Source organism: Protomyctophum parallelum (genome assembly GCF_964188405.1).
Source record: "Protomyctophum parallelum genome assembly, chromosome: 1".
In the NCBI taxonomy this organism is placed as follows: domain Eukaryota; kingdom Metazoa; phylum Chordata; class Actinopteri; order Myctophiformes; family Myctophidae; genus Protomyctophum; species Protomyctophum parallelum.
In genome coordinates, this window is record NC_139697.1 from 87025066 (window position 1) to 87053050 (window position 27985).

The window sequence follows — 27985 nt, forward strand, 5'->3', positions numbered from 1 at the left end:
TTTTATGGACAAACGGAGAGGAGCGCACACCAGTAGTGGCGAGGTGCAGCTGACCACAGGAGAAACAAACTGTGACATAAGAAAAGAGGCCGCACAGCTCGTAGTTTCGATGCTAGAAACCTTTTAATAAACCAACATTTCGGCAAGCAAGTTGCCTTCTTCAGGGTATATGACACAGGGTATATGTGTCCCTTTTATGCCCATATATGGAGTTCTTTATCAGGCATGCCCAAATATTGAGTCTATATGCAGATGTCAGAATGATCAAGGGGGCAGGGGCCATATCCAGAGCCCGGAGCAGAGGCCTATTTGGGGCGGTTTTGGGCAACCGTGGGTCCGACCGACTCGACACCGGGCACTGCACCCCCTGTGGTGGTGTGGAACGCATGTATCGAATTTGAAGTCGGTGAGGCGAACGGTTCTCGAGTTACACACAGACAGAGACTTGGTGCATATATAGATATAGATACAGTAGATACAGTAGATACGATAGATAGATAGATAGATAGATAGATAGATAGATAGATAGATAGATAGATAGATAGATAGATAGATAGATAGATAGATAGATAGATAGATAGATAGATAGATAGATAGATAGATAGATAGATAGATAGATAGATAGATATAATTTTGCTTCAAGGGTCAGTCAGCTAAACTTCACCCGTCACATTAGTCACATATCAAGGCATGGATAATTAAAAGTTCAGCCTGGGTATATCTCCATAGGGATCATGATGATGATGTGCTATAGTGCTACAGTAATTAATATGAGGTCTCAGGTGCTACTTCAACTCTTCAAGGCATGTAACAAAAAAAGGATCTGAGGATATTCCTCACAACTCCTATCCTAAATTGTTGGATTTTGTTTTTCGTGAATAAAACAACTCGCATTGTTGAAATTTAGCTGCAATTTCAAAGAGAGGGCTTTCCAATCCAAGGTGCAGTGTGCTGTGGAAAGCTGCAGAGTCGCACAGGGATTTGGGGGTCTTTAAGAGAGATGGGTGTGGTTTATTTGTGCTCATGAGATCCTTTTGCAAGCATTTATCGCGTGATTGAGCTCTACTATTAGCCTACGCGTTTTGGTAGGCCAAATATTTACACAGGCTACAGCACAGCATAGACTAGACTACACAAGGAGCTATACGGACATCTAACCTATTTGGACTGCTCATTTCACGACAATGTTCTTTGCGAAATCCGTGTAGATTGTCGGTGGGTGGGTTTTCCTGCTCCAAGTCGCATTTTGACCGCGTTATAAAGTCGCATTAAGCCGCAACGCATTGCAATTGATCCAGTGGATCATATTTGGACGAGGAGGCGACAGTCATCATGAAGTGTCAGTGAGGGGAGAGGGAGGAGAATAGCCTCGCAAAGTAAGAGGAAGGAAACGAGGACAACGTCACGAAAACGACAATCTGAGTAAAAAAAACCCCGATTGAATCGTATTTATTCATCGCAGCATTTCATGGATATTCGTCGATTTGTGGACGAAGTACGAGCTTATAGTTGCGCTTATGTCGCATAGACGGGTATGTTTTTGCGAAGTTCTCGGATGTAAAAAGGCAAGGCAGTCTGAAGAGGAAACGGCAACACAACAGCAGATTTCATCTTTTCAAGAGGTCCATTAAAACGGGAGATATGGATTCTCTATAGGCCTGTTAAACGTTCTGGAAACACTGTACATTTGATTTGAAATAGCCGAATCGTGACACGAAGCAAAGTGGGACTTGCACAGTATCTTCTCTGCAACCTCATTGTGAATTAAAAAAAAGGAAAAAGGGACACATTGTGAAACATTGTTTCCACGCCAGAAAAGCTGCAACATCATCGGGAGCATTAACAGGTAGTCATCTATTATCAAATCCTGAGACTATATTGTAGGCTATAATAGCCAGCTATTGGGTGTAAGATGGCTGGATGGTGTGCCAACCCAGTGATGGGCCTATATTCATGGATCATCATTTCGATCACATACATTTTACATCCGTATTTTTAAGACAGATGTGGTCAAGGCCTTTCATCATCCATGGCTGCTGCGATCTCTACAGTATAACGAAGCTTAAATAGGGCTGTCTTGCCATTTTTGATGATACCGAAACGACATAATAAAGTCCAAATTCAGTGAACTATACGTTACAGTATAACCCCCGGTGGGAATGTGTTTTAACAATACAATCTATTTCCCTTTTACTGCGGATATTATTTATAGACCTATGGGAGGAACCGCCGTAAACCTTACTGGTGCTTAATAGGGCTTGCTTAGTTAGTGCTGCTGTAATTTACAGATACATTTAACAGATATATATAACGGATTATTAAAGCCAGCCATATAGTGCTCGGCAAAAGCAATATCTGCTGTTCTGACATGAGATGCAGCATATTATGGCAATGCGTTTATAGCCATTTCAGTCTTATTTTCAGGCCACGGATGCTATATGTAAACTCATGGACATATCATCCTATCATAATGCTGTACATTCAAGGGGTGGGGACTGTACCGTCAGTTTGCATGTTCTTGGACTAACTGTCACTTACATTACATTACATTACATTACATTACATGATGACTTCCAAGGCCAATAATATAAATAAAACCAGTTAAAACGAAGTGTGGGGGGGGGGGGGGGGGGGAGGGAGACACACACCCCCAGGGGTCGCTGGGGGTCCAGTTAATATAGCATAAGATTCTATTAAACCAGTTTAATCCTATATCTGGTGGGATAATAGCAGATACAAGCATCATGATGTGAAGTGTGCTGAGCTTGTGGATATGCTATTTTCCAAATATATTGGAGAAAAAAATGTGAAACGTTTAGCCTATACTTTAGAAACATTTTAACAATTAACACAAATGCATCTTGTGTGAGGGTCTCTGGCACAAGATATTTGGGGGTCCACGGGCAAATATAATGAAGTATTTTGTCATATGGCACTTTGCTTTTTGACAGTATTGGGATGCCTCTGCACGTCCAGCTGGGAGATGTGAAATATTGTACAAATCACAACATCTTGGTGGATTTAAACAGGCTTGATGTGATGTGACATAAACTATAGGTCTGACTTATCTGTCAAAGATGTCACCATCTCCCTATACCTCCCTCCACACACACACACACACACACACACACACACACACACACACACACACACACACACACACACACACACACACACACACACACACACACACACACACACACACACTTTGGTTTTGATTGAAATATTTATTAACAGTTTGTAGAATTACAGTACATTTCAAGCACAAATTCAATACAACGACTGTTAACTGTATGAGTGGACGACCCCAATTAAGCATTACACTTGTTTACAACAGGGTCCACCTTGTTCATTTCATCAAAACATTTAGAGACGTACAAATATAGACACTTCTATATAGCCAAAGAACAGAACAGGAATTCATCATAAAGGAGGTAAAAAGGGAAAACACACACACACACACACACACACACACACACACACACACACACACACACACACCAACACAATTATTCGTTTGATCATCCTACTGGACAATGGTGGTGTGCCAAGCCCACTCAAATTGTAATCTGTGATGCACCACCCCTCTCTGTGCTTTTCCTGGGTAAAAAATGAACAGCTGTGCCAGGAGACTGGGACCCACTGATGTACCCCCATTGGCTTCCATTAGTGCTGTGTGATCCATCTGGTCAGAGCACCCCCCCCCCCCCCCCCAGGGAACAATGACCTAGCTAATTGCTCTCCCTCCTACTGTGTATAGCTACTAGGCCTACTGTGTGCATATTCCTGTTTTTTAGAGTATGGAAAGCTCTGCAATGTGTGCTGTTTTATTCTATTTGGATTCTAGAACGGTGGTTATTATACATTAATAGGTCAGGAGGACCCACGTTTTGGTCACAGACCCATTTTTATTATGGGTCATCAGTAAATAATTCCCCCCTTTAAGCCAAATATTCTTCAAAATAAATTCATACATACATATATAATAATTCCATACATTAGAAAAATTAAGGTAGTGAAAATAGATCTACAAGCTCACAACGTGTCACAAATTCAACACATTGTGAGCTAGTAGATCTGCTATTTCACTAGTTTTGAGTCCGGGGGGGGGGGGACTCAATACATCACATTTCTCTTTTGGGTCTCGAGATAAAAGGTTTGGGAACCACTGTTCTGTTACCCGCTCAACGTTTGCATAGTGAGTGGCATAAAAGTGACGGTTCATGCAAATCTACACATTGCAGTTCACAGTGTAGTGTTTTCATGTGAATTTGAATGGGCCCGCAAAATGCAAATGCAAGTGCCCATTAAGCCCTAACCACACCAAAGGGTCACCATGGGTCCAAACTGTTGCGTGGAGTTGCATGGGGACCCTTTTGGTGCATGTGGTTTGGGACCATTGAATACCATGCGTTGAATCACTAGCGTTCAACGTGGGACGACGTGCGTTCAACGCGCAACGGGACACATATCACACCGCTGGGACAATGCTAAAACCGTCTCTCGACCCTTTGGAGTGTCGAGGAATTTAGGGATACAGTTTTGGATGTGCAACCATTTTGTGGCTAGCAAGGATCATCCTATTGGGAACATGCCATGGTGATACAACTTTGGCGCAGTTTAGTTACTTAGACTTATCAGCCTAAACGTGTGACTATTTGATTTCACAGTGGCCTCCATCATAGTGTGGGAGGGGAGGGAGCCACATAGAACACTTTACATTGTGTCCAGTTTGAGCAGACTTACAAAAACACATGATGAATTAATAACTTAAGCCCTATTTAATTGTAAAAAATTGCTCTATTTCAGTGATGCAAATAGCCTGCATCCATATGGTGCATGCACACAGGCAAATGTAATAGATGCAGTCTACCGTTCATTGTCAATGGAAGCCAGCGTCGTGACGTTGCAAAGACCCAATGATGCATGTAGTTGCTCCAAATCAACTCACAACGTGTCTTTGCATCATTTCATCTGCACCATTAGACTCACAAAATTGAGAAAGGACGGAATCGTGTCATCCCCCGGGGGTCCTGGGATGCAATACTGTACTCGGCATACTGTACTCGTCTCGAACGTCGTTGAAGTAGGACTCATAAAATGTCCCTGGGACCCATCTAAAAGACCACCCCTGGGTCCCAGGACCCACTACATTGAAAACCTATTTACATCAATGCTATTTCCACATTTTTCTTTTAATTCATGGATTATTTCTTTCAATATATGTATATTTATTTGAAGCCCTTTACAACACTTCAAACGGGGGGGATATTTACTCACAACCCATAGAAAGGGCTCTGTGGTCTACTGACTCTGGGCCTATTGTTTGGGAACCAGTGGTGATTAATTTTTAAAGGGAGTAGGCCTATTCATTCAGATGATGCCTGACTGCGATACTCCATAGAAGCTTAGTCATTACAGATTATGTTCCTCAGTTAAACCAGATATGGCTGCACTGTCATAAACAGATTACAGGGCTTTTCTCACTGTATGAATTCAGTAAAGCCCAGAGATTAAAATATTTTTTCCCAGGGCCCGGGTCAAAATGCATTAGCTGTCACAGAATTGGCTTAATTTAGTGCTATATTATGGAATGGGATGTGTTTGAAATGGAACCAATGTGATCATTCTGAAAGAGCAGAAATGCACTGATCTGCTGCACCAAATGGAACGTTCATTCACCTGTCTGTTCATCAGTGGTTCTCAACATGTGGGCCCCTCAATAATTGATAATATATAATGATAATATAACATTGATGTAAAAAATGTAAAACAAAAAAAAGATTGATAAATATAGTAAAAAATAGTAAAAAAATAAACAAGCTCAGAAAATGCATGTGGCCCCACCTTAGAGTATATATGAATAGAGATGGCACCCGAGTTCTCCTCCCATCCACTTGCATTAAGTTGCTCTAAAGCGCATGAGGCGATTTCACTCCTCTTTCCGGGTAGGAACAGAGTGCATTCTGGGATGGATTTGCCCCAAACACATGAACGCTCTGCCGTTGAACGTGCACGAACGCGCACGAAAGTGCTGCCATCGTCAATGGACCAGTGTGTTCATGTGTTTGGGCCCACGCTGCAATACCAAATTAGGCCACTATGTCCATTTCGCCTCAGGGTTTCCTCTGGGTGCCGTCTCTATTCATATATACTCTAAGGGCCCCACCCATCTGACCGCTGTCCTTGGGTGGGCCACGGATACTTTTGAGACTTTCAAGTGAGCCCTGATCCAGAAAAGGTTGAGAACCACCTACCATGTAGATTAAATGTTTTGTAGATGAAATGTTATTTTTTTCTTGTCATAATTCTGATGACATTCATTTGTCAGCCTTCTGATTGGTCCCCAACTGACTAACCATATATCACCATCACATATCCCGATAATTGCGTTAATCGCAATTAATTGTGTGACAAATGAATTAATGGTCAACTTAAATGTGTAACCGTGACAGCCCTACAACACCCTGCGCAGCGGTCGACGGCCCAGGAGAAATCCATCATGAGTGAGTTGGAGCAGCTACGCCAGGAGGCCGAGCAACTTCGGAACCAGATACGAGTAAGTCTGAGCTGGCCTTTTTCTACCAAACAATATTACGTTTAGCTAATTTAACCACTTAAAAACGCCAGCATCTGTATTGTGGGGAAAGCTTTCCAGATAGCAGATCGACATGCTCACAAACGCGCGCCGTTGCGCTGTGAGCTTGACGATCGGCTATTTTCAGCCGATCCCCACAATATAACAGAAAATACACTATACAGAGCTCTGAAGGACTCCGCTCAACCATAGTTAACATGTGCTTGTCATTAGGTGTGCAACAGTTCATCAAAGTAATCAATTTGTTATAAAAATTGTGGGGAGCAATGCAAATGACTGATGATTGAAAAAAAAATGGCTAAAGTATGCGTATGGGTGTGTTCTCTCGTCCGTATCATCAGTGCCCATACCCTATAGTTGGGGTTGGCAAAAGGGACTTTCTGTGTGGAGTTTGCAAGGAACCGGTTGGAATAGCGTTTTCTTTCCACGCGCTACGTGCAACCGCCGGGGAAACCCAGGATTACATTAGACAATTGACACTGGGTGAAAAAACTGTAAGAGTAAAGTAGCAGATCTACAAGCTCACAACCTGTTATGTTAACTACATACAGATTTCTGCTATTTGTGTGACACCATAGTATGAAAAATCTATACAATGTTTTTGTGTCGATTCCGTGATATTTAAATAATACTAAAAACAACACGCATACTTGATTAATAGAAGAAATAATCAATAGAATAATAGCTAAGAAAAATAGGCCTAATCAATAGTTGCAGCCTTACTTGCCAGGGTTATGTCCTCAGTCTACACACTGCACACCTTTCAAAGTCGTCTGTTTTTTTATGATTATTTTACTTGAGCAACCGTGGTATACAATTTCACTGTTTCTATTCTAATTCCATCCCTGCATCTGTGAGATGGCATACTGGACATTACTATACAGATTGTTTATAACTGTCTTCATGTAAAATTATATTATAACATTATAGCATCAGCTAACCCCGATTTGCGTCCAATCTTGATTACATTGATTAGTTTGATCTGAGGCTTTGTTGGTGGAAAAAAAGGTGATTGGATAATCAGCGCTAAAATCTTGCAGCGTGAACTCGGCATGAACTAAAGTTAATTTGTTTACAAAATGACTCAAGTACACGTTCAACTTAAGGGTAACTCATGAAAAGATACTGCTACTGTAGCGTATTTGTGTACCACAGCTGTATAATGCTGTAATGGCACATTCTTGTGCGACCCTGCATACGAGGGGTCATTTTCAGCTCATGTATTTCAGCCATTATAGAACTATAAAACATCGCATGGATGGGATGCACCTGGGACATATCCTCAGTGATGTATCCCAAGTTCATCGGGGTTTCAGGTCTCTCGAACATCATACCCCTCACTCAGGCGACCCAGCCGGGGTGATCAAGTCCCGACTTACGTCCCAGAAGCTACCCTCGATCAGTCCCATTTGGGAAAAACCAGGGACACACAATCCGCTGCTCCAGAACTACTCTGCCGGTACTGGGCGGGCCATCCGGTACCAGGCGAGCCATCCGGCGCGTGGAGGGACTAGGCACTGTGGGTTGACTCCTGGCCGGGCACCTCCTACTCCTCACCAGGTCCACTCCACTCCTGCTCTCACCAGGTGCAGCCAGGACCTGTGTGTTGCACCAGATTCCCAGCACCAGACACTTCATTCGGTAGTGGTGGTTTCTGCAGGCTCCACCGTCAGGGAAACGGTGGTGCCGCAGGCTTCACTTGCGGCTTGAATGGCCCTCCTAAAGGCCTCACGCGGGTTTTTTGGGCTTCATCCTCACGGCGGACACAGGCTGGGGCGCTAACCCACCCTGCTTACCCGAGGGGCCGTCTACATTCCGGCTGCCAACCATCTCTCGTGTGGTCACCAGACTATTCCCGGTTGTCACATAGTCTATTCCTATGAGTCCCTATAAATAGAACTACTAAGAACTAAAAAACATTGCATGGATGCACCTGGGACGTATCCTCACTCCTCAGTGATGTATCTCAAGGTCCTCTGGGTTATAAAACAAGTCCAAAATGATACATACCCATTTACCTACTACTCTTATATTATCTATAAATTAAATAGATATAGAGTAGAATATGACTGAACACAAAGGTGAAAGTACATTTTAAAGTATAATTATAGAAACGTCAAGTTATTAGTGAAGTCACATGTATCTCATTTCCACCTCTAATTACTGATTTCCTTTTAAAATCTCAAGAATGTTTCTCTCCTTACCACCACAAAATGTAAGCCTATTTGTCGAGAGGATCTCATGTCATATTCTCATCATCTTTGGAACCAATGTTGTAAGAGAGAGACAAAAAAAGGAGATGAGATGAGATATTTTCTTTTAATTAATGCAATGATTCCATGTTTGTTAGGATGCCAGGAAAGCCTGCGGGGATTCAACGTTGACACAGGTCAGTGTCAATATCCCAATACCTGGGTGCCTTGTGTGGTTTTATTTGAATGCATTAGTATCATTACTTCATAATTACGTTCAGTAACCATCATTAATGCATTACTATTGATACATATAGCTAACTAACTAATAACGCTCATGCATGAATAAGTGGGGGACATTTTTGGAATAAGTAAGGGCACTACTCTTGGGGGGGGGGCAGGGCACTACTCTTGCGAGTTGGGGGGGGGGGCACTACTCTTGGGGGGGGGGGCAGGGCACTACTCTTGCGAGTTGGGGGGGGGCACTACTCTTGCGACGCTTGGGGGGGGGGCAGGGCACTACTCTTGCGACGCTTGGGGGGGGGCAGGGCACTACTCTTGCGAGTTGGGGGGGGGGGGGCAGGGCACTACTCTTGCGAGTTGGGGGGGGGGCACTACTCTTGCGACGCTTGGGGGGGGGGCAGGGCACTACTCTTGCGAGTTGGGGGGGGGGGGGCAGGGCACTACTCTTGCGACGCTTGGGGGGGGGGCATTACTCTTGCGAGTTGGGGGGGGGGGGCAGGGCACTACTCTTGCGACGCTTGGGGGGGGGGCAGGGCACTACTCTTGCGAGTTGGGGGGGGGGGCAGGGCACTACTCTTGCGAGTTGGGGGGGGGGCAGGGCACTACTCTTGCGAGTTGGGGGGGGGGGCACTACTCTTGCGACGCTTGGGGGGGGGGCACTACTCTTGCGACGCTTGGGGGGGGGCAGGGCACTACTCTTGCGAGTTGGGGGGGGGGGGCAGGGCACTACTCTTGCGAGTTGGGGGGGGGGGGCAGGGCACTACTCTTGCGAGTTGGGGGGGGGGCACTACTCTTGCGACGCTTGGGGGGGGGCACTACTCTTGCGACGCTTGGGGGGGGGCAGGGCACTACTCTTGCGAGTTGGGGGGGGGGGCAGGGCACTACTCTTGCGAGTTGGGGGGGGGGGGCAGGGCACTACTCTTGCGAGTTGGGGGGGGGGCACTACTCTTGCGACGCTTGGGGGGGGGGGCACTACTCTTGCGACGCTTGGGGGGGGGCAGGGCACTACTCTTGCGAGTTGGGGGGGGAGGGGCAGGGCACTACTCTTGCGAGTTGGGGGGGGCAGGGCACTACTCTTGCGACGCTTAGGGGGGGGCAGGGCACTACTCTTGCGAGTTGGGGGGGGGGCAGGGCACTACTCTTGCGAGTTGGGGGGGGGGGCAGGGCACTACTCTTGCGAGTTGGGGGGGGGGCACTACTCTTGCGAGTTGGGGGGGGGGGGCAGGGCACTACTCTTGCGAGTTGGGGGGGGGGGCAGGGCACTACTCTTGCGAGTTGGGGGGGGGGCAGGGCACTACTCTTGCGAGTTGGGGGGGGGGGCAGGGCACTACTCTTGCGAGTTGGGGGGGGGGGGGCAGGGCACTACTCTTGCGACGCTTAGGGGGGGGCAGGGCACTACTCTTGCGAGTTGGGGGGGGGGCAGGGCACTACTCTTGCGAGTTGGGGGGGGGCAGGGCACTACTCTTGCGACGTTTGGGGGCGGGGACTGGGCACTACTCTTGCAACGCTTGGGGGGGGACAGCGCACTACTCTTGCGACGCATTGTGAGCTTGTAAGTAACATGTTGTAACTGCGGAAACAAATGCAATGTTTTTGATAAACGTGTCTGTTTGATTTACAGATAACTGCGGGTCTGGATCCTGTAGGGAGGATTCAGATGCGGACAAGGCGCACTCTTCGCGGTCACCTTGCTAAGATCTATGCCATGCACTGGGGCACCGACTCAAGGTGGGTTGAGTACTAGTAGTAAGATCTATGCCATGCACTGGGGCACCGGCTCAAGGTGGGTTGAGTACTAGTAGTAAGATCTATGCCATGCACTGGGGCACCGACTACAAGGTGGGTTGAGTACTAGTAGTAAGATCTATGCCATGCACTGGGGCACCGACTACAAGGTGGGTTGAGTACTAGTAGTAAGATCTATGCCATGCACTGGGGCACCGACTCAAGGTGGGTTGAGTACTAGTAGTAAGATCTATGCCATGCACTGGGGCACCGACTACAAGGTGGGTTGAGTACTAGTAGTAAGATCTATGCCATGCACTGGGGCACCGACTACAAGGTGGGTTGAGTACTAGTAGTAAGATCTATGCCATGCACTGGGGCACCGGCTCAAGGTAGGTTGAGTACTAGTAGTAAGATCTATATGGGTGCACTTTGGAGGTGGCTGTAGCTTGGTGGGCAGAGCGCTCATCATGACCATCTGAGCAGCCATCAGCTGGTTTGAAGCTTAACCCATTTTGACCTGAGATCAGATTCTAAAAATGTCTTCTACATCCTGACAGTTTTCTGAAAAAGCTATGTTTCTATGTCAGTCGTTCTTCGCCACTGTTGAATTATACCTGTGTACCAAGGCTACAATTGTTTTATTATTTTAAAACACGAATAACTAAGATGTGTTGATGATGAGAAATGAGTACTCAGCAGGGGCACCTATTTATTTTTAGCATGCAACCTATCATCACATCTCCCTTCTTTAACTCCAGGAAAATGTCATCTCTGTCACGCCTCAAAACAAACCCTGTAGTCTAATCTACATTTGGTAGTTCAATGAGTGGTCATTTCTGGTGAAGGTTCCCCCCAGAACAGCTGGGCTTCAAGTGGTTAATGCATTCATTCTCTAGTTCAATCGCCTCCAGAGCCGCATCATTTTGAGGAATGACGCTTCCACTATGCCGCCAAGAATGGACTTACGTAACGCCATCATTGGTCGGTTATGTTAGCCGGGGCTAAATGGATAAAGTAATATTTGTAACTATACTGTTGTATGAAAAACACAACCTGAATGAACAGCTCTGTTTTGCTTTCAGGAAAGGAAGTCAGTTCAGTATCAAATAAATATGAGCAACTTAATTCCCATATTAATACCTGACATTACATTGTAACAAGACAGGCCATGGTTTTCCGCCTTAAAAACGGTCAGAGATGGGAAAAGTACTCATTCTGTACTGTATTCTAGTTGAAGTACAAAGTACAAAGAGTAAAAGTACTTATTAAAAATACTCAAGTAAAAGTAGAGGCTAAGAAAAGTACTTTTAGAGTAGAAGAAAATATTCTTTTACCAGATGTTTCTGTGCAAAGCTAACTGTAACCTCACCTTAGATAATTTGAAGGCTATTAAATTTAAAAGATGCAGAAATGACACTCACATTATACTTTCATTGGCTACAGGTGGAACAGAGTTTTTAATCGGAATAGTGTGTAAACATCCACACACAATGGCATGGAGCCATGTTACACAAATAGATTTATTAGCTAAGTTACAATTTGAGCATTCTGTGCAGGCTACTTCCACTACTTGACCAATTCAGAGTTCAGACTAATCCTTCATAACGTGGCTCGTCTGATCTGTTGAGGCAGTAAATCAAATCAAATCAATGGGTATGACAGATTATACTGTGTTGGTGGGCGTCTGTGTTAGCACTGTCTTTGACTGTGTGCTGGGTGGCCAGGGACAGCTTATTGAGAAAGTTGCATTTTTGGAGATGTCTCCTCCATTGAGTGGTAACGTTTAACATACATTTATGATTTATCTATCTTGTGTTTCTTTCACCTGTATGTGTATGCGATGTGTTGCTTGCAGTGTGTTCTGCTGAGGCATCCATGACAACCTGGCAGCTTTACTCAATATCTTGCTTGTGTATCGAATCGCCCTCTCATTTGAAAGTGTCTCTGGCGTATTTTAGCTCGTACTGACACGATATATTTAATCAGGGATGTGCTGTGGCTAACTAGTGGGGCTATGTCGCGGCTGTCGCGCGAGCGAGCCGATCACAGATTGAAATAACCTCTAGACCTATTTATTAACCCAGTGTATCAAATGTTATTCTACTTACTTGCATAATCAGCAAACTTTACTGTTGTTTACAATTATGGATTTTTACCTTGCAAACATCACCTCTGTAATTACATTTCGCATGAATCCATCGGCCACTGTTATCCAGCTCTTTAGACTGCTTCAGACAGGACACCTACAGTAGTAGCTAGGCTACTTGGCAGGAGGACACAACGGACCATCACCATTGATATGCATCCAAGACAGAAGAACACAGTAATCTCGTTGTCAATCGATTGAACTAAAGTAACGAGCCGGCAAGCCTGATTTGGTATATGTAAGAGGTAGAAAGTACAGATACTTCTGTTTAAAATGTAACGAGTAAAAGTAAAAAGTACTTAAGTACAGTAACGATCGTACTTGTACTTCGTGCCAGCTGAATCCTACACTATGATCAGTACTTGTACTTCGTTACTTCCCATCTCTGAACGGTGTCACCTCTGCGACAGCTGTGCCAGCCTGATCTTATACTATGATCATTTGAATTAATTATGTCGCCGGAACCGGGATGCCCCCCCCCCCCCCCTCCGGGTACCTTCCTGGGGGGGACGGGATGTTCCGGGGACCCCCCGGGGACCCCCACATGGTAACTCTGTCATTTCTCGAACGCGGACGCGGGGAGGCTCGCCAGAACCGGGCCGGCACCCTGTGGGTCTGGAACGTCCGGGGACCCTCACACGGAGTTGCACCACTTATTTCAAATGGGTGTGATTTTGCAAGATGTTTGCCTATTATGAAGAAGCTATCTGCGATCTAAAACTATTTTTACTTTTATGTAACTGTACACAATGTAACAACAAAGACCACCCTGAACCTATTGTGACACGCTCAGAATAGGGGTTCATATGGTTAATTAGGCCCTTCTCTTACCAGCTTTGAAACGCCGCCTTGCGAGCTTGTAGATCGGCTATTTTCCTACTTCTTAAACATTTGTTTTCTTATTAATTACATTTCTTAGATTTAAAAATGTATCTATTAGATTTAGTAAAATCATTTGAGTTTGTTTTTAATTCATGAATATTTTTTGCTTTTGCTTAAATACAAATAAAATGTAGGATACAAAGAAATGAAGGGATATTTATTCACGACCCATCAAAAAGTGTTTGGGAAGCAGTGTATCTAGAACAGCGAAAAGAAAAAACACACTTGCCAAGGGATCTGCTGTGCTAGCAAGCCTAGCATACATACTGCGGCAGCTGTGTCTTGGTAGAGAAGCGGTCCCCGCCCATGTCTAATGTCTATGTCAAAGTGTCGCTGAGCAAGACACTTACCCCTAACTGTCTGCTCCCCCCTGAGCGCTCCTCATGACCCAACGTCGTAGCATCAGCTGGGTGACGCTGAAAATACATCTCCCCCACAGGATGGGAGAGAGCCTTCTTGGAACACTGTAAAATACAATATGCATTTGAAATTATTTTGGTTATTCAGTATTTACTATCAAACTCCCAACAGTGCACACACGAATAACGCCATCAGTTTTCACAATTTTCTGATTTTTTTACCTTTTGCCTTGTAGACCAGTCACTATCGAGAACATGATTGAGGTGTGTTTAAATTAAGTTCTAAATAATCGCTAGTATCTAGTATAGCGAATATATCTAGTGTTGATGCACATGGTTATAATATCTGTACAGGAATAGTATAAAATGTTTGAAGCATCTGTCTCCACAGACTTCTGGTCAGTGCCTCTCAAGATGGAAAGCTAATCATCTGGGACAGCTACACCACTAACAAGGTAAAGTCAAAGTAACATCGTCTAATGCTGTGGATTCTCAACCTTTTCTGGAACAAGGCTCACTTAAAAAACCTTGAAAATGTTTCTTAATTGTAAGCCTGGCTCTACAAACCTTTAACCATAAGAATAACCATTTCTCTTTGGAGCCAGGGAAATATATCTCCCCTGCCTGACACTGGTGTATATCTTATCTCGTAGATGCATGCCATTCCCCTGCGCTCCTCTTGGGTAATGACGTGTGCATATGCTCCCTCTGGGAACTATGTGGCCTGTGGAGGTCTGGACAACATCTGCTCCATTTACTGCTTGAAGACCCGCGAGGGCAACGTCAGGGTCAGCCGGGAACTACCTGGACACACAGGTAAAGCTGCACTGTCGACTGATTGATTGATTGATGAATATATTAACAGATTGGAGAATTACAGTACATTTCAAGCACAACTCAATACAAAACTGTTAACTGTGGACAATACCATAAAGTATTACACTTGTTTACAATAGGGTCGACCATATTCAATTCATCATAACAATTAGAGACGTACTAATATACTCTTCTATATAGCCAAAAACAGGAAATCATCATAGAGGAGGTAAAAAAAACTAAACGTATCCAGTTAGGGGGGAAATGGGTGGGGGGAGATTCAGATTTTACGGGGGCCAGTTTCTAATTGCAGCCGACCGTAGGTGCCCTTTGAGAGCGGTTTTGAAGGAGTCAAGGGATTCGCATGTCTTAATACTTTCAGTGCCATTGGCGAAGACCTTTGTCAATTGAAGTCTAATTTTGATACTGACGCTTAATGCCATTGGCGACGATCTTCGACAATTGCGCTTTTATAGTGCATTCGATCGAGTGACCCATAATGCTACTCAAGTTAGCCGGTTAGCTAGCTGTGTTGTTAGCACAACACTGGATCGTCCATCTTAGATCGCCGTCGCCATAATAATCCATTCTATCCATTTCTTTCAATCGCCTCCTGTATCAAAACAACGTTTCTTTGACGGCACAGATCCGACAATGTGGAGCTCCCCAGAGCTCCGGTCTGGATTCACATTGTCAACAAGGCCTGCTCCGTGTTGATTCCCAGTTTAGGTCTACTGCTAACTGACCGGAAATGGCGGCTTTTCAAAATAAGAGCTCAAATTTATAAAAATGCTGGCGTGAATTAGATCCTAATTTTTCATTAAATGCTAGCAGGCAAGCGGTTGACTGTCGGTAGGGCATTCCACATTTTGGTGGCATAGGAGCGAAAATAATTTAGTCCCTTGTTTGTGCAGAATCTGGGTTGTACATGGCCATCTCATACTCATACATACATGCACTGAAAACAACTCATACACTGCCCAGATTCGATTTAGCAGTTGCATATGGAGGTGGTGGTGATTCTGGTTATTACAATTTACAATTTACAATTTAGGCATTTAGCAGACGCTCTTAATCCAGAGCGATTTACATTAAGCAAGAACAAAAAGCATGGGAATACATCACATAAAAGCATTTATCATGAAACATGCGTAAGCTAAGAAAGTAACAGTGGAATATCTATATAATGAAACTATACATATAAACTATACATATATACTACTATGCTATACATATGTACTATGGCATGCTATGACTATATACAATGCAATTATAGTGCTGTCTACATAACATGCTATAAGTCTGTATCAAATGCTATCTAAGTCTACGGAAATGCTATCTAAGGGGGTAGGGTAAGTGCTATGGGCCATGATGGAGTCTGAAAAGGTGGTGGTGATTTTGGTTATGTTAGGTGAAACACTGAAACACGACCTTCTCAAGGACAGGGGGTTCCCAAACTTTTTCATGTCAAGGACCCCCAAATTGACACTGATTAGCCCGCGGACCCCCATTTCAAGAGATATGCCAGGGGAAGAGAAGATCTTCACGGCTCTAGCAGAGATTCTCAACCCGTTTTAATTTCAAGGACATGCATATCATCATATGACATGCATAGGCCTATTTGTCTACAGACCCCCATTTAATGTCATTTCTATCTCTGAGACCCCAATTTATATTGTACGATCAATGTTAATTTAACTCTGAGAGTGTACAAATGGAACCAAATGGACCCTAACACTCTCAGAGTTACAGACCCATAAGGGTCCATTTGGTTCAAAACTTCCATTTAGCTGGGGACCCCCTGGAACTCCCTCAAGGATCCGTGGGGGTCCCCGGACCCCACTTTGGGAACCACTGCTCTAGGACTATGGGGCTTACGCATTCGTTGCACCTACGCTGTGGAATGACTTAGGGCCGATTCATACTCCTATTTTAGAGCCGAATAAAAGTCGGTTCGGCGCTGTAGAGCCTACAATTTGACGTCATTTGAGGTTCGGGGGGGCGGGTACCGTGCTAAAGTCGGCTCTTCGGTGCTACTGAAAATGTCTGACGAGCCGAAATCATTTCGGCACTACAGCGCCGAAACAGCGAGTATGAATCGGCCCTTACCACTCTACTTGAGAAACGCTGTGTCTGTTGACATCTTTAAGAAGCTACTAAAAACTCATCTGTACCATTTTGGCTTGCTCCAGTGATTGCTTCAATGTTTTGTTGATTTCTATGTACTGTTCTATTTTATCTATTTCTAGGTACTGTCTTTGCTGCTCTGTTTCTTATTTCATTGTTGGTTTATTTTTGATTGAGATGTTCTTGTTTTATTCCTTTTATTTTATTGTACAGCACCTTGTAACAACTGTTTTGAAAGGCGCTCTATAAATATAATTACCTTACCTACCTTACCTACCTAGAGACTAGTGGGGAAACAGAAGGCCCCCCAGAGACAGCTTTGCATCTGTGATACATAGCTCTTACTTCAATGCTAGAAACGAGTGATATGTTTCCGATGTCCTCCTAGGTTACCTGTCTTGTTGCCGTTTCGTTGATGACAATCAAATAATCACAAGTTCGGGGGACACCACATGGTGAGTAGTCCTATTTAAATGAAGATCAAACACGCGCTTTACAAGTAACTGCACATATCACTATTTAAACCAATAGACAGTAAAATCATGTGTTCATTTTAAACCCTTGAGTGTACAAATGTAAACAAATGGACCCAGTCAGACAAAATGACGAAATGTCATTAACAAAAAAGGGTGAGGGTCCATTTGGTTACATCTATACTCACTCAGAGTTAAAGGACAACTTTAGTTTTTTTCAACCAAGGTTCATGTTTTAGGTTGTTATGAGAGAAAGTAAAAGATGAGTGTTTTTTTCATTTGCTGCTTTCTTTCGTTTTAGGGATTTTAGCTGTTTTTGACAGGGGGGGGGGGGGGCATTCGAGCATGGGGCTAAATATGTATTGTTTAAAAAAATATCATGGCGATTTTTTATTATTATTATTTACTATAGTCCTAATATACCCCAGGAAATTACATCTGGCCACAGAAGATCACAGGATCTACTGAATGTGAAGGTAGCCTACTGGGGGAAGGCTTATACTGTGTGTCATAGGCTCAATATGTCAGTTTGACACATTCAGTAGATCCCGTGATCTTTTGTGGCCAGATGTAATTTCTTGGGGTCTAGTAGGACTATAGTAAAGAATAAAAAAATGTATCGCTATAATTGTTTTTGTAAATACATATTTAGCCCATGCTAAAATCCCGCAAATGAAAAAAAAAAGTAACATGAACCATGGTTGGAAAAAAACTAAAGTTGTCCTTTAAACGAACAGTGAGGATCTTATATACTGCATAGGGATGGGACTCTCTAACTCGCTTGCTCTTTACCCCAGTGCACTGTGGGACATCGAGACGAGTCAACAGACCACGGTGTTCTCAGGCCACAGTGGTGACGTCATGAGCCTGTCCCTGTCCCCCGACCTCCGCACCTTTGTGTCGGGAGCCTGCGACGCCTCCATCAAGCTGTGGGACATCAGGGACAGCATGTGCCGGCAGACCTTCACGGGCCACGAGTCGGACATCAACGCCGTCTGTGTGAGTTGTGTTGTGTCGACGACGTCATTAATGACCTAGTTCACTGGTTTCTCAAGCTTTTACATTTTACAAGGACCCACCGGTTTGATATTAAGCCTGGCATGGCCAGACTAATAGAGCGCCAAAGTCTGACGTCGATATCTGTAGAGGACGCAAATCCACAGGTTCATGTACTTTTTTATTTGCATTATAATCCCCATAGGGGGATTTTAGATCGCCTCATATAAGAACTGTGTTTGAAAAATAAACATGTCTTCACTCATATGGTTATGAAGGATCAACTGACAGAGAGAAAACGCTAATGTTACCGCTACTGAATTAGTTACATTTTCGCTAGAAGCAGACTGTATCATATATGAGTGACTGACTGTTGCAAACGATACAGAGACACCTCCCTGACAATAACGCAGAGACAGCTTGTTTATTTTTGGACCACAGCGCTTATAGTAGACGATATTAAGATCACCCCATGTTATTCTCCATAGAGAAATTACTTCCGCGAACCAGGGGAATCGAAGGGATGAGCGAGTTACGTCAGGACTTCGGTGCTCTATAGCACTGATATTAGCCTGGAACTTCGACGTTGAAGATTTATTTCCAATGAGATGTCATAGATATAAAATAAAAAAAATAGATGCCTCATTGGCCGCTGCAGTTCGTCGGAGCGATGTGTGTTGAAGGAGGGGCGGAAGAATTTACGGTAGCACTTTACAATAATGACCCGTTATAAAGCATTTATAAACGTTTATAAGCAGTTTGTAGACTATTAACAAATCATTATTAACCTGTTTGTTGACATTCGTAAATGATTATTAAAACCGTTATAACTATGGTTACAAATCATTTATAAGGTATTAGTAAGTAGTAAACTATTCATTAATAAGCCATTTATATACATCTGTAAATGATTATTAAATCATTTGTAATGACCCCATGATAAAGCATTTATAAACGTTTATAAGCAGTTTGTAGACTATTAACAAATCATTAACAACCTGCTTGTTTACATTTGTAAATGATTACTAAAACCTTTATAACAAATTTACAAATAATTTATAAAGTATTAGTAAGTAGCCTAGTAAAACTATTCATGAATAAGCCATGTATAATACATCTGTAAATGATTATTAAATCATTTGTAACTGATGTTATATAATATATACAAGCTATTTGTATATTTGGGAAATGTGTTTGTTCATGTTTAACATATACTTTGTAAAACATTCCTAAAATATCTATAAATCCTTAGTACATGTTATTAAGTGGAGGAGGACAGTCATACTCGGATACGAGTGACCGCCGATGATGATGAAAGTGACGACAGTTCATCATTTACAACTGTCTGTTAATGTTTGTTCATGTTTAACATATGCTTTGTAAAACATTCCTAAAACATATATAAATCCTTAGTACATGTTATTAAGGTCCCTATAGTAAAGTGACGACAGTTCATAATTTACAACTGTCTGTTAATGTTTGTTCATGTTTAACATATGCTTTGTAAAACATTCCTAAAACATATATAAATCCTTAGTACATGTTATTAAGGTCCCTATAGTAAAGTGACGACAGTTCATAATTTACAACTGTCTGTTAATGTTTGTTCATGTTTAACATATGCTTTGTAAAACATTCCTAAAACATATATAAATCCTTAGTACATGTTATTAAGGTCCCTATAGTAAAGTGACGACAGTTCATAATTTACAACTGTCTGTTAATGTTTGTTCATGTTTAACATATGCTTTGTAAAACATTCCTAAAACATATATAAATCCTTAGTACATGTTATTAAGGTCCCTATAGTAAAGTGATGACAGTTCATCATTTACAACTGTCTGTTAATGTTTGTTCATGTTTAACCCTACATCATTTTATGTTGAAGATGTTGTGTTGCTTTGTGGGTAATCCTCAGTACAGAGGAACTCCATACTGAGGGTAAGATGGTCTCCTGTTTGCTCAGGCACAAACAAATTAATTACAAACATCTAAGCTTCATATAAGTGGCCAGATATGCACTCATGTTTACATAGTGTTATTCAGTAACATTTGTTTTTGTATGATATGGTATCATATGACATTGTTTATTCAATTGTTTGAAAAACGGTTAGCATGTTAGCTAGCTGTTAGCACAGCTGTTAGCTGTGCTGTGTAGCCTGTGTTACATGATAATTCACTGACACTCCATGTAAGTGAATTTTCAAAAACGAATGTTACTGAATAACACTATGTAAACATGAGTGCATATCTGGCCACTTATATGAAGCATAGATGTTTGTAATTAATTTGTTTGTTCCTGAGCAAACAGGAGACCATCTTACCCTCAGTATGGAGTTCCTCTGTACTGAGGATTACCCACAATGCAACACAACATCTTCAACATAAAATTATGTAGGGTTCATAATTTACAACTGTCTGTTAATGTTTGTTCATGTTTAACCCTACATAATTTTATGTTGAAGATGTTGTGTTGCATTGTGGGTAATCCTCAGTACAGAGGAACTCCATACTGAGGGTAAGATGGTCTCCTGTTTGCTCAGGCACAAACAAATTAATTACAAACATCTATGCTTCATATAAGTGGCCAGATATGCACTCATGTTTACATAGTGTTATTCAGTAACATTCGTTTTTGAGAATTCACTTACATGGAGTGTCAGTGAATTCTCATGTAACACAGGCTACACAGCACAGCTAACAGCTGTGCTAACAGCTAGCTAACATGCTAACCGTTTTCCAAACAATTAAATAAACAATGTCATATGATACCATGTCATACAAAAACGAATGTTACTGAATAACACTATGTAAACATGAGTGCATATCTGGCCACTTATATGAAGCTTAGATGTTTGTAATTAATTTGTTTGTTCCTGAGCAAACAGGAGACCATCTTACCCTCAGTATGGAGTTCCTCTGTACTGAGGATTACCCACAATGCAACACAACATCTTCAACATAAAATGATGCAGGGTTAAACATGAACAAACACATTAACAGACAGTTGTAAATTATGAACTGTCGTCACTTTACTATAGGGACCTTAATAACATGTACTAAGGATTTATATATGTTTTAGGAATGTTTTACAAAGCATATGTTAAACATGAACAAACATTAACAGACAGTTGTAAATTATGAACTGTCGTCACTTTCATCATCATCGGTGGTCACTCGTATCCGAGTATGACTGTCCTCCTACACTTAATAACATGTACTAAGGATTTATAGATATTTTAGGAATGTTTTACAAAGTATATGTTAAACATGAACAAACACATTTCCCAAATATACAAATAGCTTGTATATATTATATAACATCAGTTACAAATGATTTAATAATCATTTACAGATGTATTATACATGGCTTATTCATGAATAGTTTTACTACTTACTAATACTTTATAAATTATTTGTAAATTTGTTATAAAGGTTTTAGTAATCATTTACAAATGTAAACAAGCAGGTTGTTAATGATTTGTTAATAGTCTACAAACTGCTTATAAACGTTTATAAATGCTTTATCATGGGGTCATTACAAATGATTTAATAATCATTTACAGATGTATATAAATGGCTTATTAATGAATAGTTTACTACTTACTAATACCTTATAAATGATTTGTAAACATAGTTATAACGGTTTTAATAATCATTTACGAATGTCAACAAACAGGTTAATAATGATTTGTTAATAGTCTACAAACTGCTTATAAACGTTTATAAATGCTTTATAACGGGTCATTATTGTAAAGTGCTACCGAATTTACACTGGGGGAGGAAGTATACGCCGGAAGGGTGGAAGGCACGTTACGTCACGCTGCCACTCAAGTGATTACTGGCCAATCACAGCGCATCTTTTCCGGGACTTATCAGACCCGAACATGCGCTCTGTGATGCACGCTCATGCTTCCGCGGTGCCTCGCAAGGAATCTCAGGAAAGTTTTGCCCTCCCTTGAGCCGCTCCACATAGGGCGTCTACGTTTATGTCTATGGGTTATGTCACAGCAAAAAAAAGTCTCACTTTGAATAGTGGTTCTCTGATTGGTCAGCCACAACTCTGGGGTGAGCAAAATATCATTCAGACTGAGAGGCGTGCCAGACGCAACCTGCCGAGGGCATTTTGTTTTCCCGTGGCAGAATCGTCTGGCTTCCCGGCTAAGATTGATGCATGGACCAACATTTGATAAACCATTTTTAATCTCTGGGATACCCCAACCTACACTGTAAAATGTACAAGCAAATTCTCGTGATCAGATACACACGCCAAGTTGGAAGTTGGTCGGTCTGTGCTCAGGTTAAACGACGGGCAGACTGACACACACATTATGTGCATTTATAGAAAGATATCCCTTCCACAGCCAACCTGTATAGCATGGTGTTAATAACTGTATAACAGCCAGCCACTGTCAATAGAACATCTATGACATCAGGATATCTTGGCTCTAAGGGCCTTTCTCTAGTTTGCATGTTCTCCCCGTGTCCCCTAGGGAAGTAGTGGTACCCTCAAAAAACATGCAGTAATCCTGGTCTCTAAACTACCTCCGCCTGATGGAGGGCAAAGGAACTGGTCGGAATAATGTGTTACTTCCCGCGCTACGTCCGGCCGGGGAAACTCTCCCGCCAGGTGAAAAGAAGCAGCTTGGACTCCTCATGCATAGAAAGAAGCATGAGGTCAGTCCGCTGCCCCCCCCCCAGATTGGCAGAGGAAGTGTAGCGCCCAGGATTACATTAGTTTGACACTGGGTGAAAGAAATGGGTTGCAATAAGATATCTTAGCTCTGTTGCTTGATGTAAAGTGAACCCTTTCTGATCACAGTGGTCTAGAATATAGTTCAATTCGTTCAGACTCGTTGGACATTAAATCATGTCCTTAGTGGCCTTGACTCCTCTTCCTGGATCAGTTTATTTAAAATAAATCCACACTTCGCAGGCAGGTCTGAAGACAGACCTGAGAAGTGTGGATCTGTGCGGAAAGATCATGTTCTGAGCAGTGTTGTTTTCGTCGACTAATAGGGGATTCACACTATGGTCCCTTGTGCGCACTCGGGACCACTTGGCAGATGTTGTGGTAGTGTGAATGATGCGTACCATTCCCGGGAGCGGATCGCCCAACCGTCCCCGGGACCGCATGGGGGGAGGGTCTCTGGACCGTTGAAGTGTATTCAGATACGGATCGTTCCAATGTGAATGCATGCGTACCTAAAGAAGGAAGTGGACTGTTTTTTTTTTAAAGAACGTGACTTAATCTCTAGTCGACGAGCCAAGCCTCAACAAAAAAAACACAGCCGCTGCACGACGCGTAACACCAGCGCATTTCTCAACGCCGCCCGTGTCCTGTTGAATCTGCGTATACGCGCAGCACCGCAGTACACAGTGATCTTATTCTGCGGACTACACGTGGCTCTTGGGCTTTGCTTGGCACAGTTTCCAAAGTAAAACAAAATAATAATAATGCTAAAGTAGAATCCATAGCAAACTAATACACTGGAGCACAGAACTGACTGACACAGTGAATAGCAGGCAGGCTGACAGTGAAGTAGTATAACGGCAAAAAGCCAAAGAGGCAATGCAATGTGTGTCTGGATTTATTTTAGACAATGTCGCAGAGTTGATGGTCAGTGTCCGGGCGCGCCAGCCATCAAGCACACCGTCATCTGGAGGATTAAAGTGTGTTATGCAAGTGTACCCGGTGCGCTGTTGAATCTCGGGCAATGTGAATCATGGCCATCGGGGACCAGGCAACCGTATTCGGAAACGGTTCCAATGAAACGGATTCAGTCCGTCTCAGTGTGAATCCCCTATAAAACTATGACAAAAAAATTTCGTTGACTTTTTCCACTGACGAAAACTAAATGGAAACGAAATGAAAACTAAGCTATGATGACTAACTAACTAAGACTAAATATACTGACAATTTCGTCAACAAATAAAAAATAGACTAAAATAGACTAGTGGACAAGAGATCCAGTATGTGATTTTACACTTGGTTGCATTGCGCTGTGACGCGTTGTGAGCTCGGCTATTTTCAGCAAGTGAAAAAATACAATTTGGCCCGCCAAAATACATTTTGTTCGACTAAATCAACTGTAGATTTAGTCTACTAAAATCGTATGATATTTAGTCGACCAAAACTAGACTAACAGGCCCAGGCCGTGGCGTAACGGTCTGGGCACCGGACTGGTAATCCAGTCGCAGTGTGCCGCAGGTTCGACTCCCGAGCCCGACACGGCCTTTACTGCATGTCATCCCCCCATCTCTCTCCCGTTTCCTGTCAGCCTACTGTCTGTCCCTTCAAAAATCAATAAAAAGGCGTAAGCCGCAAAAAAAAAATCTTAAAAAAAAAAAAGAAAAAAAAACTAGACTAACACTAAAACATTCCAGGTGACTAAATGTCAAAAAACTAAAAATCTAAATTTGCTGCCAAAAACAACACCGGTTCTGAGCTTGCTCCTCCTCTCCTCCTCAGTTCTTTCCAAACGGCAGCGCATTCGCCACGGGCTCCGACGACGCCACCTGCAGGCTGTTTGACCTGCGTGCAGACCAGGAGCTCAGCCTGTACTCCCACGACAACATCATCTGTGGCATCACCTCTGTGGCTTTCTCACGCTCCGGACGTCTGCTGTTAGCCGGCTACGATGACTTTAACTGCAACATCTGGGATGCCATGAAGGGAGATCGAGCAGGTACAGTGGAACTATAGGGGCTTGGTGGCAATCAATGTAAAATATATCATAACCGACATGTAGAATCAAAAACCGTAGGCTCATCGAATAATTGAGAAGCAAGGTTTTGCATTTGAGTTTTGTCTTTTATCAATGAATCAACACAAACAAATACGCGTCGTACTAATAGATATGTTGATGCAGTAAGTTGTCCGTCTCTGTTCCCTGGAGTGTGCAGTCCCTTCCTTGGAAGGTTCTTTCCCTTTTTGAATGCCTGCTAACTAGACTTGCAGGTCTTTTTGGATGTGCAGGAGTCCCTTCTTTGTCTCTCACAGATTTCATTAAAGCAACGTGTTTAGTTACAGTATTACCAAAGCAAATTCACCAGGCTGCAACATATGGCAATATTTTAGCACTATATAGAATATTTAACAGGATGTTGTGTTAAGTATGCCGTCTATAAAATCTATCTATACTGTATATGTAGGTTACTAAATGTCCTGTCCTTTTTCGACAGGAGTCTTGGCTGGCCACGACAATCGTGTGAGCTGTCTAGGTGTGACAGACGACGGCATGGCGGTATCCACTGGGTCCTGGGATAGCTTCCTTAAGATCTGGAACTGACAAGTTTCATGAGACATGCACCACACACACACACACACACACACACACACACACACACACACACACACACACACACACACACACACACACACACACACACACACACACACACACACACACACACACACACACACACACACACACACACACACACACACACACACACACACACACACACACACACACACTTTTGGGACACATTGTTTGCACACAGTATTCACACTGTATGCAACATATACAGACTGAAATCTTGTACTGTACATAATATATGTGATAAAAAAATTAGGTATGAGTTTACACAGATGCACATCACATTGTATGCAGGAAAAGTCCACACACAAGGGTTGGAAACACATGGTGTCACTACCCCACAACTGATTTATGTGCACAACAGCAAAGCTACAGTTGACAAAACCACGTCATTTGTACCATTTAAAAACGTGCCCAAATACAATAGAATTTCTACAGCTGCTCCGACAGAGGTGCATATACAGTAAATGCCACTTGTTGCCAGAAACCTCTTGAGACATAAAACATACATTCGTTCACACATCGTCCACGGCCTCTAGTTTGAGAGTGGTAACAATAACGTTTTATCAGCAGCACAATCGATGGCTTCGGGAGCTTGACACGCAGCAGAATAAGGTCTGACGTCATACAATAGTATTGTGTGACAAAAATAGCCAATGTACCCCAAAGCACACCAAGCTTGTAGGTCGGCTATTTTTGGCGCGCGACAGTGATACAAGAGTATAACTAAGCATAACTTGAGCATAATCGGTACAGCTGGCAGTGACTACTAAGGGTGGGCCCAATGAAAAGGGGGAAAACCCACCACAAGAGCACTGGCTTATATTACATTTTATCTTGTATGCGGTTCTCCAAAAAAAAGGGAAAAGAGGTACTATTTGTCAGCCAGTTAGATGTCATTAGTTCAACTTGCACTTTGTTAACTAAATATTGCCGACACATCCCCCCCCCCCCCATCAGTAACATCCAAAGCAACAAGCTTTCATTTTATACTTCAAGTTGTGTGTGGGTGTCACGCACCAGAAATAAATAACAGATCTACAAGCTCATAAGACATTGTGCAGTGATGTGATATGAGCTTGTAGAACTGCTATTTCCGGTGCGTAACTACATGAATCAGGCATTTGACTCATAATACCCGGGTATCTCTCGTTAGCACCTGCAAGGACTCTGCACTGCACTGTAGTAAAGTGTCTAAAGTGTCATTTATACTTGGTTGCATGCTGGTGTTGCATGCAGTAAATGGAGGTGAGCTTGTAGATCTGCTATATACAGTACTGAGCACCAGAGTAATGTAGTAAGAGTGGCGACACGCTTTGATCTCGCCGCAAAGCGGGTGCCTATGGGCTATAGTTCCAAACATTGGAACTATCCCATTGAGATAGAATGAGTACTTCCGCATTCCATTGTTACAATGGGAGTCAACGCTAGTGTCGCCACCCTCTTACTAGATTACTCTGCTGAGCACGACACTGGCACGCAATTAAGTATAACTGAGACTTGAGTCTTCCAGTTACAGCTCTCAAGCTATAGGCCTACGTACATTCACATGATCACACACACACACTCACACTTTCTGACCTCCTCCATAACAGTGCAGAGGAAGTTATTGTCAAAAATCCAAAATGCACTTCAAACTGAATTTCTGTAATTAATTACACATTTGTCAATAACTAATGTTTGAAGGAACGAGGAAAGCTACAGGATATGTAACGTGATCCATTAATATTAAACAGATTACTGACCACCAAGAGTTTCTGAGAGCAGTCAGACTGGACCATTATGATAACAGTCCGTGGAAAATATCCAATATTTGTCTAACATAAAACTAAACATACACCACAATGAGTTATCTTTTTTTTTATAGCCATGTACACCCACACACATAAGTACACATAAAAGTTTCAATTGTGAAAGTTTTGTTGTATTACTTTTTCATTTCTTTGTTTACACTTATTCATGTTTTCCCTGTGCCTCAGATACACTTTGATTAATGGAATAACGATGAAATTAATAATTAAAGATTCATAAGGTGAGTGGGATACAAATTATGATCAGACAAGTTGGGGGAGGGGGGGCGGGGGGCAATATTCATACTTTGAC

At 42.7% G+C, this 27985-nt stretch overlaps 1 protein-coding gene across 2 annotated transcripts; it reads left to right on the forward strand.

The window, feature by feature from the left end:
- Positions 1–1061: 1061 nt before the first annotated feature.
- gnb2 (guanine nucleotide binding protein (G protein), beta polypeptide 2) lies at positions 1062–27798 on the forward strand. 2 transcript variants are annotated; one of them, XM_083763539.1, is made up of 10 exons: positions 1062–1846; positions 6456–6559; positions 8949–8987; positions 10655–10761; positions 14540–14603; positions 14802–14964; positions 17480–17546; positions 18362–18563; positions 25033–25249; positions 25746–27798. In XM_083763539.1, the coding sequence occupies exons 2-10, from the start codon at positions 6503–6505 to the stop codon at positions 25850–25852; spliced, it is 1023 nt and encodes a 340-aa protein (XP_083619665.1). In that variant the 5' UTR covers positions 1062–1846; positions 6456–6502; the 3' UTR covers positions 25853–27798. The 2 variants fall into 2 exon arrangements, with proteins under 2 accessions (XP_083619665.1, XP_083619666.1); XM_083763540.1 differs by lacking the exons at positions 1062–1846; positions 6456–6559; positions 8949–8987; positions 10655–10761 and adding an exon at positions 10954–10983.
- The last annotated feature ends 187 nt before the right edge of the window (positions 27799–27985 follow it).

What these genes read in the sequence shown, in the direction of transcription:
- gnb2 (XM_083763539.1), top strand. Translation starts at nt 6,503, where the DNA reads ATGAGTGAGTTGGAGCAGCTACGCCAGGAGGCCGAGCAACTTCGGAAC. An exon ending in GGAACTACCTGGACACACAG is followed by an intron (nt 14,965 to 17,479) that starts GTAAAGCTGCAC and finishes ATGTCCTCCTAG; the next exon opens with GTTACCTGTCTTGTTGCCGT. An exon ending in CGGACATCAACGCCGTCTGT is followed by an intron (nt 18,564 to 25,032) that starts GTGAGTTGTGTT and finishes TCTCCTCCTCAG; the next exon opens with TTCTTTCCAAACGGCAGCGC.